The 12,107-nt window shown below is 49.1% G+C and overlaps 1 protein-coding gene across 1 annotated transcript; it reads left to right on the top strand.

The window, feature by feature from the left end:
• The first annotated feature begins 8,928 nt into the window (after nt 1-8,928).
• Prxl2b (peroxiredoxin like 2B) lies at nt 8,929-11,527 on the top strand. The gene is made up of 7 exons (XM_036179150.1): nt 8,929-9,091; nt 9,322-9,526; nt 9,773-9,824; nt 10,355-10,418; nt 10,516-10,591; nt 10,793-10,911; nt 11,426-11,527. Exons 1-7 carry the CDS (start codon nt 9,029-9,031, stop codon nt 11,450-11,452), a joined length of 606 nt encoding a protein of 201 aa, XP_036035043.1. The 5' UTR covers nt 8,929-9,028; the 3' UTR covers nt 11,453-11,527.
• Nucleotides 11,528-12,107: the final 580 nt, after the last annotated feature.

Here is a 12,107-nt window from a genome sequence, read left to right as displayed (position 1 = left end):
TACTAAATGCCAACTCTGCAGACCTTAGCCTGTCTGCTTCTGTCTTCTCTAAGGGTATCCAATGAGTTGGACCATAAACACTGGATCTATGTTGGTCTGGAACAGCACCTAATAATGGAGCTCAAATTAATGAAATAAACATCTGAATAAGTAGGAAACGGAGCCCCAGGGCATGGGCACAAAGAGGACTGAGCATGGCTTTAACATTGACAGATGCACAGACTGAAGACCTTGGGTGAGGTGGGGGCAGAGTCTGAAGATCACTGCTTTCTTTTCTGCCATCCCAGAGTGCTTCCTACCCTACTCCCCAGTAGCTCACTGCACTTGGCAGAGGCTGAGCTCATATATGATTGTGTGGAGCCATGCCTTAGTGCTCTTTGGCCTGGCTCCCCGAGGCTTTGGCAGGCTCTGGGGACACACAGCATGGAGCCATTACAGGTGTATCCCAGGGATACTATTGTTCCCAAGCCACACTCACGTGTGTTGTCAGCAAAGTGCATTGGGAGCCCATGGGATGTTCTGTTTTTGTAGTCAGCCACCCACAACAGGATGCCAGTCCCAAGCATGTGTGTTTATTCTGATGATCTGATGGTTTGCATCTGGAGCCTCACTCACCTAGGAGAATATACTTCTAGGGAGAATAAATCCTAGACACACACACACACACACACACACACACACACACACACACACACACCAGCAGCTAGGAATGTGCAGTTTGTATGTGAACCAACCAACCCAGGCCTGGTCTTCAGCTTGTGGCCCCAGGGTCCCTGTACCACAGTGTCTTGGAAACCATCGGTACCAACCAAGCCTAGGCCTGCTCACTGGCCTTATCTGGCCTTTCCCATGGAAACCATATAAAGGTTCTCATCCATGTGTAGTTGTAGGGTCCTGGCTCCTGATTTTGGGTAGCTATTGCCTTGCTTGCAGACCTTGACCAGATGTCCTCCCTATGCTGATTCCCTGCCGGTTTCCTTCTTACTGAACGCTCACTGGAGGTTCTTTGTGTATCCTGCATTTGGTGTAAACAGCTTAGATGCAAGAATGTAGAACATCTGTAGCAAACTTCTGCCCTCTGGGGTTTCCTCATTGTGCTGTAAGTGTGTATTTAAGGTTTCTTCCCTCGTTTAATAACTGGCATTCGACATTCTGCTGAGGCGAATGACCTGCTGTCTCTTGTCTCTGTTTTTTGATTCACAGCCCCTCACGTGGACATGGTGAACGGGTGGTGGTAGTGCGGGCGCTACCACTATAGGTAGTATGATGGGTTGAAAGAGAGTGTCAGGAAGCAGCCACACTCTTTGTTAAAGAACAGTTTCTAAGCCACATACTAAAATTCTTCTCCTCTGAAACTGCTTGAGCCAGAGCCCCACAGTTCAAATCACACTCAGCACACTCTCTTCCATGCTTCTATTAGTATGACCCATTAGGCTGCACTTAAAGCATTCCACTGCTTCCTTAACTCAAAGTCCACATCCCTCCAAACAAAAGTATGGTCAGGCCTGTCACAGCAATACCCCAGGCCCTGGTACCAACTCTGCTGTAGGGTTTCTATTGCTGTGAAGAGACACCATGACCACAACAAACCTTATGAAGAAAAACACCTAATTGGAGCCGACTTACAGTTTCAGAAGTTTAGTCCATTACCATCATGGAACGAAGCATGGCATTGTGCACGCAGACATGGTGCTGGAGAAGTAGCTGAGAGTTCTACATCTTGATCTTCAGGCAACAGGAAGTGAACTGTCCCACAATAGGCATAGCTTGAGCATATATGAGATCTCAAAGCCTGTCCCCACAATGACATTCAAACATGTGAGTCTATGAGGGTCATACCACACCACCACAGAAGGTTCTTACCCATGGGTACTATGGTGGTTTTAAAGAAAATGGCCCCCATAGGTTCATAGGGAGTGGCACTATTAGGAGATAGAAGTGGCCTTGTTAGAGTAGGCGTGGCCTTGTTGGAGGAAGTGTGTTACTAGGGATAGACTTTGAGGTCTCAGATGCTCAAGCAAGGTCCAGTGTGGCATTCTCTTCCTGCTACCTGCTGATCTGGATGTAGAACTCTCAGCTGTAGCAAGAATCTTAAAGGTACTTATTAATAAAATCAGACCTGAGGCCAGTTATTGGAGTGAATGCTGGAAGATCAGAGAAGCAGAACAAGCCACAGCTATCTCACCTTGATAGTTCCTCAGGTGATCCTATTTCCTCAGGCTGGAAGCTTCTGAGTCCTCATCCTAATGGCTCTCAGCTAAACTGTGCTGCTCCAAAGCCTAAATGCTTAGCCAGCCAAATGCTTCTAGTTTCTGGTCTTCATGCCTTATATAATCTTTTCCCTTCTGCCTCCACTCACTGGGATCAAAGGTTCACTTTCTGGGATTAAAGGCATGTGTCATCATGCCTGGCTGTTTCCCATGTGGCCTTGAACTCAGAGATCCGGCTAGCTCTGCCTCCCAAGTGCTGGGATTAAAGGCATGCACCACCACTGCCCAACTTCTGCTATGGCTTGCTCTGACCCATTTTCTAGCCACCATTTCTGGCTCTGTTCTAGTGGCTGTCTGTTCTCTGACCCCAGATAAATTTATTAGGTTGCACAATATTTTGGGGAACACAATACCACCACACTCAGCACCTTCTACAGTACCATGTCTGCCTGCACATCACTGTGCTTCCCGCCATAATAGTAATGGACTAAACCCCTGAAACTGCCAGTCCCAATTAAATGTTTTCCTTTAAAGAGTTGCCTTTAATCCCAGCACTTGGGAGGCAGAAACAGGCAGATCTCTGTGAATTTGAGGCCAGTCTGGTCTACAGAGCAAGATCCAGGACAGGCACCAAAACTAGACAGAGAAACCCTGTCTCGAAAAACAAAACAAAACAAACAAAAAAATTGCTGTAGTCATTGTGTCTCTTCACAGCAATGGAACACTGATCCTGTATCTTCTGTTTGTTGACCAACTTTGGGGCTTCCCCCGGTGGCCCTGTGTGGCATGGTGTAGGGGCTTTAACAAGCTTGCTTCTCAATGGTGGTTTGCCCTGATCTGTGTGGCCTTGCCACCCTGCCTCATGGTAATACCTGCATATGACACAGGCCATAGGACAAGAGTCCAGCATTGGCCTGGAAGTTCCAACCCCCACTGAGGCTTCGGTAATGGTCACGCCCACAAGGCGGGGCGGAGGAGGAAGCAGAAGACCCAAGAGAGGGCACGCTCTCTTGGTTCGGGGACGCTGGACACAGGAGCTAGACTGAGCAGAGTTCTCCAGAGAACACCGCCAAACTGCGCCATACCTTTGCTAGACCCTACAACCTATCCCTTCATTTGTAAGTTACCCCACAAAATAAACCTCCCTTTTAACTACAAGGAATGGCCTTAATAACTTCACCAATAGAGTGTACTGTTTTATTAGGTGGATATCTAGAGATCTGGGAAATTTTAGGCCACAGAGATGGATTCTCAGCCCAGCTTTCCTTCTTTATATATCATGTGACATTTGCTGGAAAGATGTGAGCAAAAGTTTAATCACAGACAATAACTAAATAAATCACTGAAACTCAATGAAACCAGTGAATTTCTTGGATTCTATCAACTCAAAGGCAGCTCTATACCACAGAAAAACCCAACAGTTTGGGTGATGATTCGCAAAAGCTTCATCTCTAGAGCTATTTGTACAATTTAAATGCAGCTCAATGGGTAGAGATAATCCACTTCCTAGTATTCATTAGTATTTCTACAATCTTGGGGAGGGGTTTTGTGAATCCTTTCAGTTCAGGAACTTCCTCTGAGCCTTGTAAGTTTCCTTTACTGTCAGAGTTTCAAAAACTTTCCTCTGTACTCTAGAAAGGACATTTTCAAATGGAAATAAAAAGCTACACAATAGCATTCCTGTGGGTAGGGGGGCTTCTACAGTATCCCCTGGCCTGTAGAAAACTAAAATAACATCCTTTTTTGTTTGTTTATTTTTTGTTAGTTTGTTTGAGACAGGGTCTCTCTTTTGTTGGTTCTGGCTGTCCTAGAACTCACTATATAGACCAGGCTGGCCTTGAACTTACAGAGATCCACTTGTATCTTCTTCCTGTGTGCTAGGATTAAAGGTGTGCAGCACTACTCCCAGCCCTGAAGTCAGATCTTGTTTGTGTGGGGCTGAGTCATACTCTTACATTCAGTAGCTGCACAGTAGATCAGTGTTAGGAGTACAAAGGCCCACAGGTCACCAGCAAAAAGCAGGAATGTTAAGTATGCAGGACTGTCCTCTCAAGGGAAAGGATATATATGTTGCAGGATATTTGGTCACACTGTGAAGATGTGTCTGTTTTACCTCACCCACCTAAGGCTCCTTTTGATTGGTTTAACAAAGAGCTGAATGGCCAATAGCTAGGCAGGAGGGGATAGGTGGGACTTCTGTTGAGAGAGAGGAATTTGGGGAAGAATCTGAGAGGCAGGGGAAGTCAGAGGTACTGTACTGAGGAGAAGTAACAAGCCACGTGGCAGAACATAGATTAACATAAATGGATTAAGTTTTAAGTGCTAGTTGGGAGCAAGGCTAAGCTAAAGCTAAGCTTTCATACTTCATAAGAAGTCCCTGTGTCATTATTTGGGAGCTGGAAGTCCAAAGAAAGTCCCATTACACACAAAACCTGGTGGTTTTTTTTGTTTTGTTTTTGTTTTTTTGTTGTTTTTTTTGTTTTTTGTTTTTAATCCAGAAGGCTGGGAATTGGAGGTGATTAACAGCCTGGAGATCTGCATTATCTGTAGGATTGAGCCATATCAAGCTTCCACAACCCAGGCCAGGAGTGGCTAAGTAGTCAAATGCCCCTTACATCATCTGTATAGCCAGGGGCTCCCCCAAGCTCCCACAACCAGGACTAGAGGTAGCTAATAGCCCAAATGACCTCTATGCTCTCTGTATGACCAAGACCACACCAGATCCTTCCCTGGGCTCTTAAGCTAATATAGGTAGACAGGAAGTCTATCTCTAAAACTCATCTTCTTGGAAGAAATGACATGGATATTGAGTTGAATTTCAATGTAATTATGTCTCCTGTGCAACAGGAATTGTATTATACCAGGAAACTTTTCCAAATTGTGTTTAAATATGCTGGTAATAAACTGCCTGGCCTCAGACTGCAAAGTCTGATTCAGCCTAAGTCAGGATTGTAGCTGGAGACCTTCTCTCCAGCCCCAGCCAAGCCCTGTCATTCCGACAGCTCACTTATAAAATAAACACACAGACGTTTATATTATTTAAACTGCTTGGCCATTAGCTCAGGCCTATCATTGTCTAGCTCTTACTCTTATATTCAGCCCATTTCTATTAATCTATACTTTGCCACGTGGCTCGTGGCTTACTGGTACCTTACATCTTCCTTGTCCTGGCGGCTGCTGGCAGTGTCCCCTCCTGCCTTCCTGTTCTCTCCTCTCTCTTAGTCCTGTCTATACTTCCTGCCTGGCTACTGACCAGTGTTTTATTTACCAATGAATCATCCATAGCACAGGATGAATTGACTTTTCATTCTCACCTCTTCACAGATCATTTGGTTGCCAATCATGATGCCTGAAGCCCCCAACTCCCCCAGGTCAGCCAAACTACCATGATTTGGTCAAAAATGGCAGCCTGGAGTGTGACCTTCGATATCTCCAGATAGAAGAGGCAGGCTTCTCTTGGACTTTCTACTTCTGCAATGTGAGCTAAAGATGGTGTAATGGTTTGAATAAGAATGGCTCCGTAGGATCATATATTTGAATGCTTAGTCACCAGGGAGTGGCACTATTTGAAAGGATTAGAAGGATAGGTGTGGCCTTGTTGAGGAAGTATTCCACAGAGGGTGAGTTTTGAGCTCTCCTCTCTCTCTCTCTCTGTCTGTCTCTGTCTTTCTCTCTCTCTCCCCCTAATGATCAAGATACAGCTCTCAGCTACTGCTCCAGTGTCTGCCTGCCTGCTGCCGTTATCACATCCATGATGAATGGACTAAATCTCTACAACTACAAGCAAGTTCTCCATTAACTGCTTCTTTCAGAATAGTTGCCTTGGTCATGGTGTCTTCTCACAGCAATACAACAGTGATGTAAGACAGATGGATTCTCCTTCTTCTACCCAACCACTGTTCAGGGACATTGTTGAGGGTTGTGTTTTCCCTGATACTCTTTTTTTTTTTTTAAAGATTTATTTATTATGTATACAGAAGAGGGTGCCAGATCAGGCAGGCATCATTACAGATGGTTGTGAGCCACCATGTGGGTGCTGGGAATTGAGCTCAAGACTTCTGGAAGAGCAGTCAGTGCTCTTAACTTCTGAGCCATCTCTCCAGCTCGCCCTGATAACTCTTGAGGGACCTTTACATCACCCTGTTTGTGGGCAACACACACACACACACACACACACACACACACACACACACGTCCCTCCAGTCTGCTATGCCACAAGTAATCATACCCTATCCTTTGCATTTATGCCCTGAGTCTTATATTTTCTGATAACAGTGATGAGTGATAGCTAGCTTGCTCATTTCTAGGCTAGAAAATGTTTTGTGGAAGACACAATTCCCTGCCCCCAGCATCCACCTGGCCATTGCTGAGCTCTGGCCAATGGCATGTGCCTCGGCTCTGCTCTGCCAGGAGAAAGGCATGTTCCGAGTGCCATGGCTCCTGTAGCCTGGATCTCAAAATGAAGCAGCACCAGGAGCAGAGCTCCACCCTTCTGACACACAGGAGCAGGAGGTAGAACTTGGTTGCTGTGATCAACTGAAGTTTAGGTTGTTACTGTAGCAGGACCCAATGAAAGCAGACACAAGTTGGATTAAACTTTACAGGCAGACAAACCCAGCTGCCTCTGAGGCTGGCACTTCTTACTTGAACATTGCTTAATTCCATGTGTTATTGATATTTGTGAGATGGTCAAGAATATATCACTCTGACTTTGCTGGATTGGTATAAGAACCAATAAAAGCAGAAGCTAAAATGATCATGCCAAAGAGGCCCTCTTTACCCTGGAGGAAAACACAACAACCCTGTCCTCGAGGGTGAAGAAGTCAGCAGTCCTGATAGAATTCTGAAGCTATCCTGTTCAAACAATTCACGGGTTTGCCTCCACATATAATTTGCACACCTCCCCCAGCTTACTGTGATTCTTTGTCCTGTGTAGCACACAGGAATGGCCTCATGTTTCCAAGGCTTCATCACCTTAGTTTAGGAACCTCTGTTTTGTAAACTTGGAGCAAAGACTCTACAGTGCTTTCCTCCTGTTGATCTGTCATAACACATTTTAATTCTCAGGTCCATCTAGGACCCCATGAAGATGGAGGTGAGGTTCTGCCACACTGTGTAGATTGTGTGTGTGTGTGTGTGTGTGTGTGTGCGCGCGCGCGCGCGCGCTGCCTCATGGAGCAGGCCTGCTGGCTCTTCTTGCTCAGCATACAGCACTTTCCGCAGACTTCTTCCCACCCTCCGGGGAAGGACACTCTGCTCCTGCAGGCAGAGGAGCCCCACCCCTGGCCTTCTTCTGGTGGTGCCCCTGGAACCAGTGGCCATTCTCTACAGACCAGCTCCTACTCTGGGCTCTGCTTTTTTATTTTCTTCCCTAGTTTGTATGTATTTTGTATATATGTTGGTGCACCTGTGTGCACACCTGTGCGTGCTGGTGGAGGCCAGTGGTTGATTTGTCTTCCTCAGTCCTTCTCCATCTTATTTCTTGAGACAAGGTCTATTACTGAATATGGAGTTCACTGATTCAGCTAGACTGGCTGGTCAGTGAGCTCCAGAGATACTCATGTCTTTGCTTCCCCAGCACTAGGATTACAGACACCTGCCTCCTTACAGGGTCATCTCCCCAGTCCTATGCCCGCCTATATGTTTGTGTACCATGCGCATGCCTGGTAACTAAAGAGGCCATAAGAGGACATCGATGCCCTAGAAATGGAGTTACAAAGGATTGTGAGGTACTACGGAGATGCTGGGAACCAAACTGTGGGTCCTCTGGGAGAGCAGCTAGTGCCATCTCTCCAGCCCCTCACCTCTACCCCTTTTGACATAGTGACATGGTTCCTGACTTTCTGTCTCAGCCTCACCACTTTTGGGTATCGTGGTGATTCTCTTCCTTTCCCAGCCTCTGCATCTGTTTGTGGGCCTGGGGATAGAGCCAGTTCCAGGAGCACAAGACCTACTGCCTGATTGGTCAGGCTGCCCAAGTGGTACCCAACTCCAGTCAAGCAGGGCCTGAACTTGGCACTGGAAGCTCGCATCACAGGGCTTAGTGACGAAAGGCCAGGACAAGCTACTCTTGCATGGGGGAACACTGCTGTGAGCTTCCGTTTATCTCCTTCAGGTTGTTTTACTCAGGTTGTTGGTTTAAAAAAGCTGACATAAGGGTTGGGGATTTAGCTCAGTGGTAGAGCACTTGCCTAGCAAGTGCAAGGCCCTGGGTTCGATCCTCAGCTCAAAAATAAAATAAAATAAAATAAAAAAATAAAAAAGCTGACATAAACACAGCAGGAAAGGTACTTTATGACGAAAGTCTAGATTTTTGAGAGAATGCGACACTCTGGTTATTTTCAAAGCAGGAACACAAGCTCTGGAAAGGCTGGTCCTTTCCTGTAATTAAGTGCCGCTGCTCTACTGTTCCTCACACTGGTGACACGTGAGTTCGGGTCTCTGCTTCAATTCTTGACTCCAACGCCACTGCCTTGAAGCACTTTAAGTGCCACCTAACGCAAGCAGACGGCCACACAAACGCATTCTGCGCAGGCGCACTGCTTGTGGCAGGCGGTCGAGCTTTCCCTGCTACGCCATTGGCCAACGGCCTTATGCATATGCAAACAAAGTAACCCAGTTCCTCCCCCACATAGGCCGACGGATCTTCAGCGAGGGGTGGGAGGGAGGGTGTGCAAATAGAGGGCGGGGTCTGGGGCGGGACAAGGGCGTGGCCCAGCGGGCCCCAGGAGATAGTGCCGCCCTCGGCTGCGTGAAGCGGCGGAGTATTCCCGACTGAGGTTCCCCCAGGCCCGGAGCAGAAAGGGACCGAGGAAGCCATGAGTGCGGTGGACCTTAGTCGCGTGGGCGCGTGTGTCTTGAAACATGCAGTGACAGGGGAGGTGAGGCCTGACCATCGCAGGGCGGAGAACATATCCCAGCACCTGCCCGGGTGTCCTGCCTACTCACATGGGCTAGAATGGGAGTCCTGAGGGATGCCATGGGTTCGCATGCTGGGCGTGGGTATAGCTGGTGGCTCACAGAGCAGGAGGACCAGTGGTCACTGCGGGACACATGGGGCTGCAGGACCTAAGGAAATGAGCCCACGCCCCCTGACAGCTCCATTCTTCAGGCGGTGGAGCTGCGGAGCCTTTGGCAGGATAAAGCTTGTGTGGTGGCTGGTCTGCGACGCTTCGGCTGCATAGTGTGCCGTTGGATCGCCCAGGACCTCAGCAACCTCCAGAGCTTCCTGGATCAAAACGATGTGCGCCTAGTGGGCGTGGGGCCTGAGGCCCTGGGCCTGCAGGAGTTCCTGGATGGTGGCTACTTCTCAGGAGGTGCGACTCTTCCCGGACTCAGAACCTTGGCTTGCCTCTCCCTGCCCTTCCTCCAGCCTGTGCATTGGCGCCTAGATCTAGTGGCAAAGTCCCAGTGAGTTTTGCCCTTCCCGTTTAAGCAGTGCTGACATTCAATCCCTCCTTGCTCCTCTTGGCTTGGTTGGGTTAAGCTGGATGCCGTAAGTGGAGGGGATAGATGGCCGAATGTAGGAGGCCTGGACACATACCTGTGGCTTTCCTTTCTAGAACTCTACCTTGATGAGAGCAAGCAGTTCTATAAGGAGCTGGGCTTCAAGCGGTAAGTGTGACTGTGGGAGCATGAGACTAGCCAGGGACAGAACAGAGTGGCCGCTGCTCTGTTATGCACGCCCTCTGCTGTGCTGTTGAGTTTGTTTCCTGGAAACTGACTCTGGTGGCAAGGGCAGTTTCAGTTAGCCCTTCTTTGGGGTCTTCTGATGGTCCAAGCCAGGCCTGCCCTCAGGAGTCTGCAATTTCATAAACAGGAGGGACCTTGGAGCCCAGTGCCTTAGTCATGGCCCATTTCAGTCCTTTGTTGCCACAGACTGTCTGTCATGATGGGCAGTGCTGACTGAGCCAGATCCCTGGGCACACCCGGCTTGGAGCTCAGTCCTCACTTTCCACCACCTCTCCTGGGCCTCAGGTCAGCTGTATTCAGCCTGGGGCTCCCTATGCTTCTGTAGATGTTCCTGGTTAGGCTGGTTGCTGACCTGGCTGAGCCCTTGGTAAGATAAGTGGGTGGAGCAGGACACTGGGAGCAGGTGCTTGTGTTTCTCCAGAATCTGGACTAGGGACTCTGTGTCTTTGTAGGTACAACAGCTTAAGCATCCTGCCAGCTGCCCTGGGAAAACCTGTGCGTGATGTAGCCTCCAAGGTCTGTGGTGGTCAAGATCATATAGGATTAGAGCATGGTGGGAGTCCCTGGGGACTACCCTATGGGACTGACCTGGGTTCTGTTCCTATCTTTCTAGGCTAAGGCTGTTGGCATCCAGGGGAACCTGTCTGGTGACCTACTGCAGAGTGGAGGGCTGCTGGTGGTCAGCAAGGGTGGGTCAGGGCAGACATAGGACTCCATCTTGCCCATCTTGGTGGTCCATGTCCTCACATCTCCCCCCACCCCTCACCCCCAGTCTTGTGTACCTGGGTGTGAGGTTGGAGGCTGCTTGGCTTGGTTAGTGGGTTACCCTCTCTTTTCCTAGCACATGGGTGCAAGATACAAGCAACGTGACTGCCTGCCTATGGCTACAGGTGGTGACAAAGTACTGCTACACTTCATCCAGAAGTCCCCAGGTGACTATGTTCCCCAGGAGAACATCCTGCAAGCCCTGGGTATCTCTGCAGAGGTCTGCTCCAGCAAGCCACCCCAGGTGAGTAGAAGCCTTGGGGAACACTGCTTGTTACCCAGCCCCAAGTGTGTGTGTGTGTGTGTGTGTGTGTGTGTGTGTGTGTGTACATATGTCCCTTTGAGACAGTGGCTGGCATGGCCAGGAACTAAGCTACAGCCTCTTGGGATTTGCCAACATAATGCTCTCTGTGTTGGTAGCCTTGGGATGTAGACGTGTCTCTATGACTCTGCTTGTAGAGGGGGATAGGCTGAAAGGGATGGAAGAGCAGTGGAGCCAGTGGGCCCACTGTGGGCAGGAGCTGCAGGACAGAGAGAAGGCTATGGGTTGAGGAAGGCTAGGCTATGTCCTAGATGTCTCTGTCAGGCCTTTGTGTGGTTCTACCTCCTATGCTCCAGGTGGAAGGGAGTAATGCATGGCTTAGACTGTTTCCTGTGTCCAGCATGCCTCCTTCTCTATTCGATCAGTGGGTGGGCACCACTGCTCTTGGCCTCTGAGGAATATGACCAGACTGACAGGGTCCCTGTTGCCCCTACAGTGTGATGAAGAGGTGTGTGGGAGGTGATGCCTGGCCTCTGAGGACTTGGATGTATTTGGAAAGGATCACTGTGGAGCCACTGGGACAGGATACTGGACACTGTCTCATCCTGAACAGCAATGAGCTATTAAAGTCCTGGGCAGTGAGTGTCTTCACTGCTTTCCCACTGTGCATCCTCTGTAGTTCCTACTGTACTGCCGGTCCCCTCAGGTAGGAGGAATGTCATCTTCCTGGGGGATAGACTTCAGGCTTTGGTTTTGGAACCCTGGGGACAACAGTGTCATTTCCTTCCAAGGCTGCCTAACACTGTCGCCCACTTTGTTGGGGGATGTGGACTAGGGCTCTGGCCCCAGCCCCCACATGGAGCCCAGTTGTAGGGAATGGGGAGGCAGGTGTCTGCTGGTGTCTGTGGTGGGGGTTGGTGGCTAAGTGGGTTCAGGGAAGAGGTGGCAGATGAAGGCTGAGGAACCATTTCCAGAGCCAGAAACCCTTTCCTGATCAGAGTGGCTGGTGCTGTCCTGGAAGAAGCCTGGGTCTGGCTGAACATATCTGTTTCCCCAGGGTCCTCAGGTCTGAGCAGAACTCCAGACACCCTACCATCTCAGGTCTCCCCTTCTCAAGGGCTCGTCCCTCTAGGTGGGCTCTGATGACCAGCTGAGTACTTTCCAAGTCCAAGCCAGGG

The sequence above is a fragment of the Onychomys torridus genome, chromosome 2, assembly GCF_903995425.1.
Source record: "Onychomys torridus chromosome 2, mOncTor1.1, whole genome shotgun sequence".
NCBI lineage: Eukaryota > Metazoa > Chordata > Mammalia > Rodentia > Cricetidae > Onychomys > Onychomys torridus.
This window is presented reverse-complemented; position numbering and strand designations above follow the sequence as displayed.

Excerpts from the sequence above, each read along its gene's own strand:
- Prxl2b (XM_036179150.1), top strand. The coding sequence starts at position 9,029 with ATGAGTGCGGTGGACCTTAGTCGCGTGGGCGCGTGTGTCTTGAAACAT. Across the intron at positions 9,527-9,772 it reads TGGTGGCTACTTCTCAGGAG|AACTCTACCTTGATGAGAGC; the intron begins GTGCGACTCTTC and ends TTTCCTTTCTAG. Across the intron at positions 10,592-10,792 it reads GCTGCTGGTGGTCAGCAAGG|GTGGTGACAAAGTACTGCTA; the intron begins GTGGGTCAGGGC and ends CTATGGCTACAG.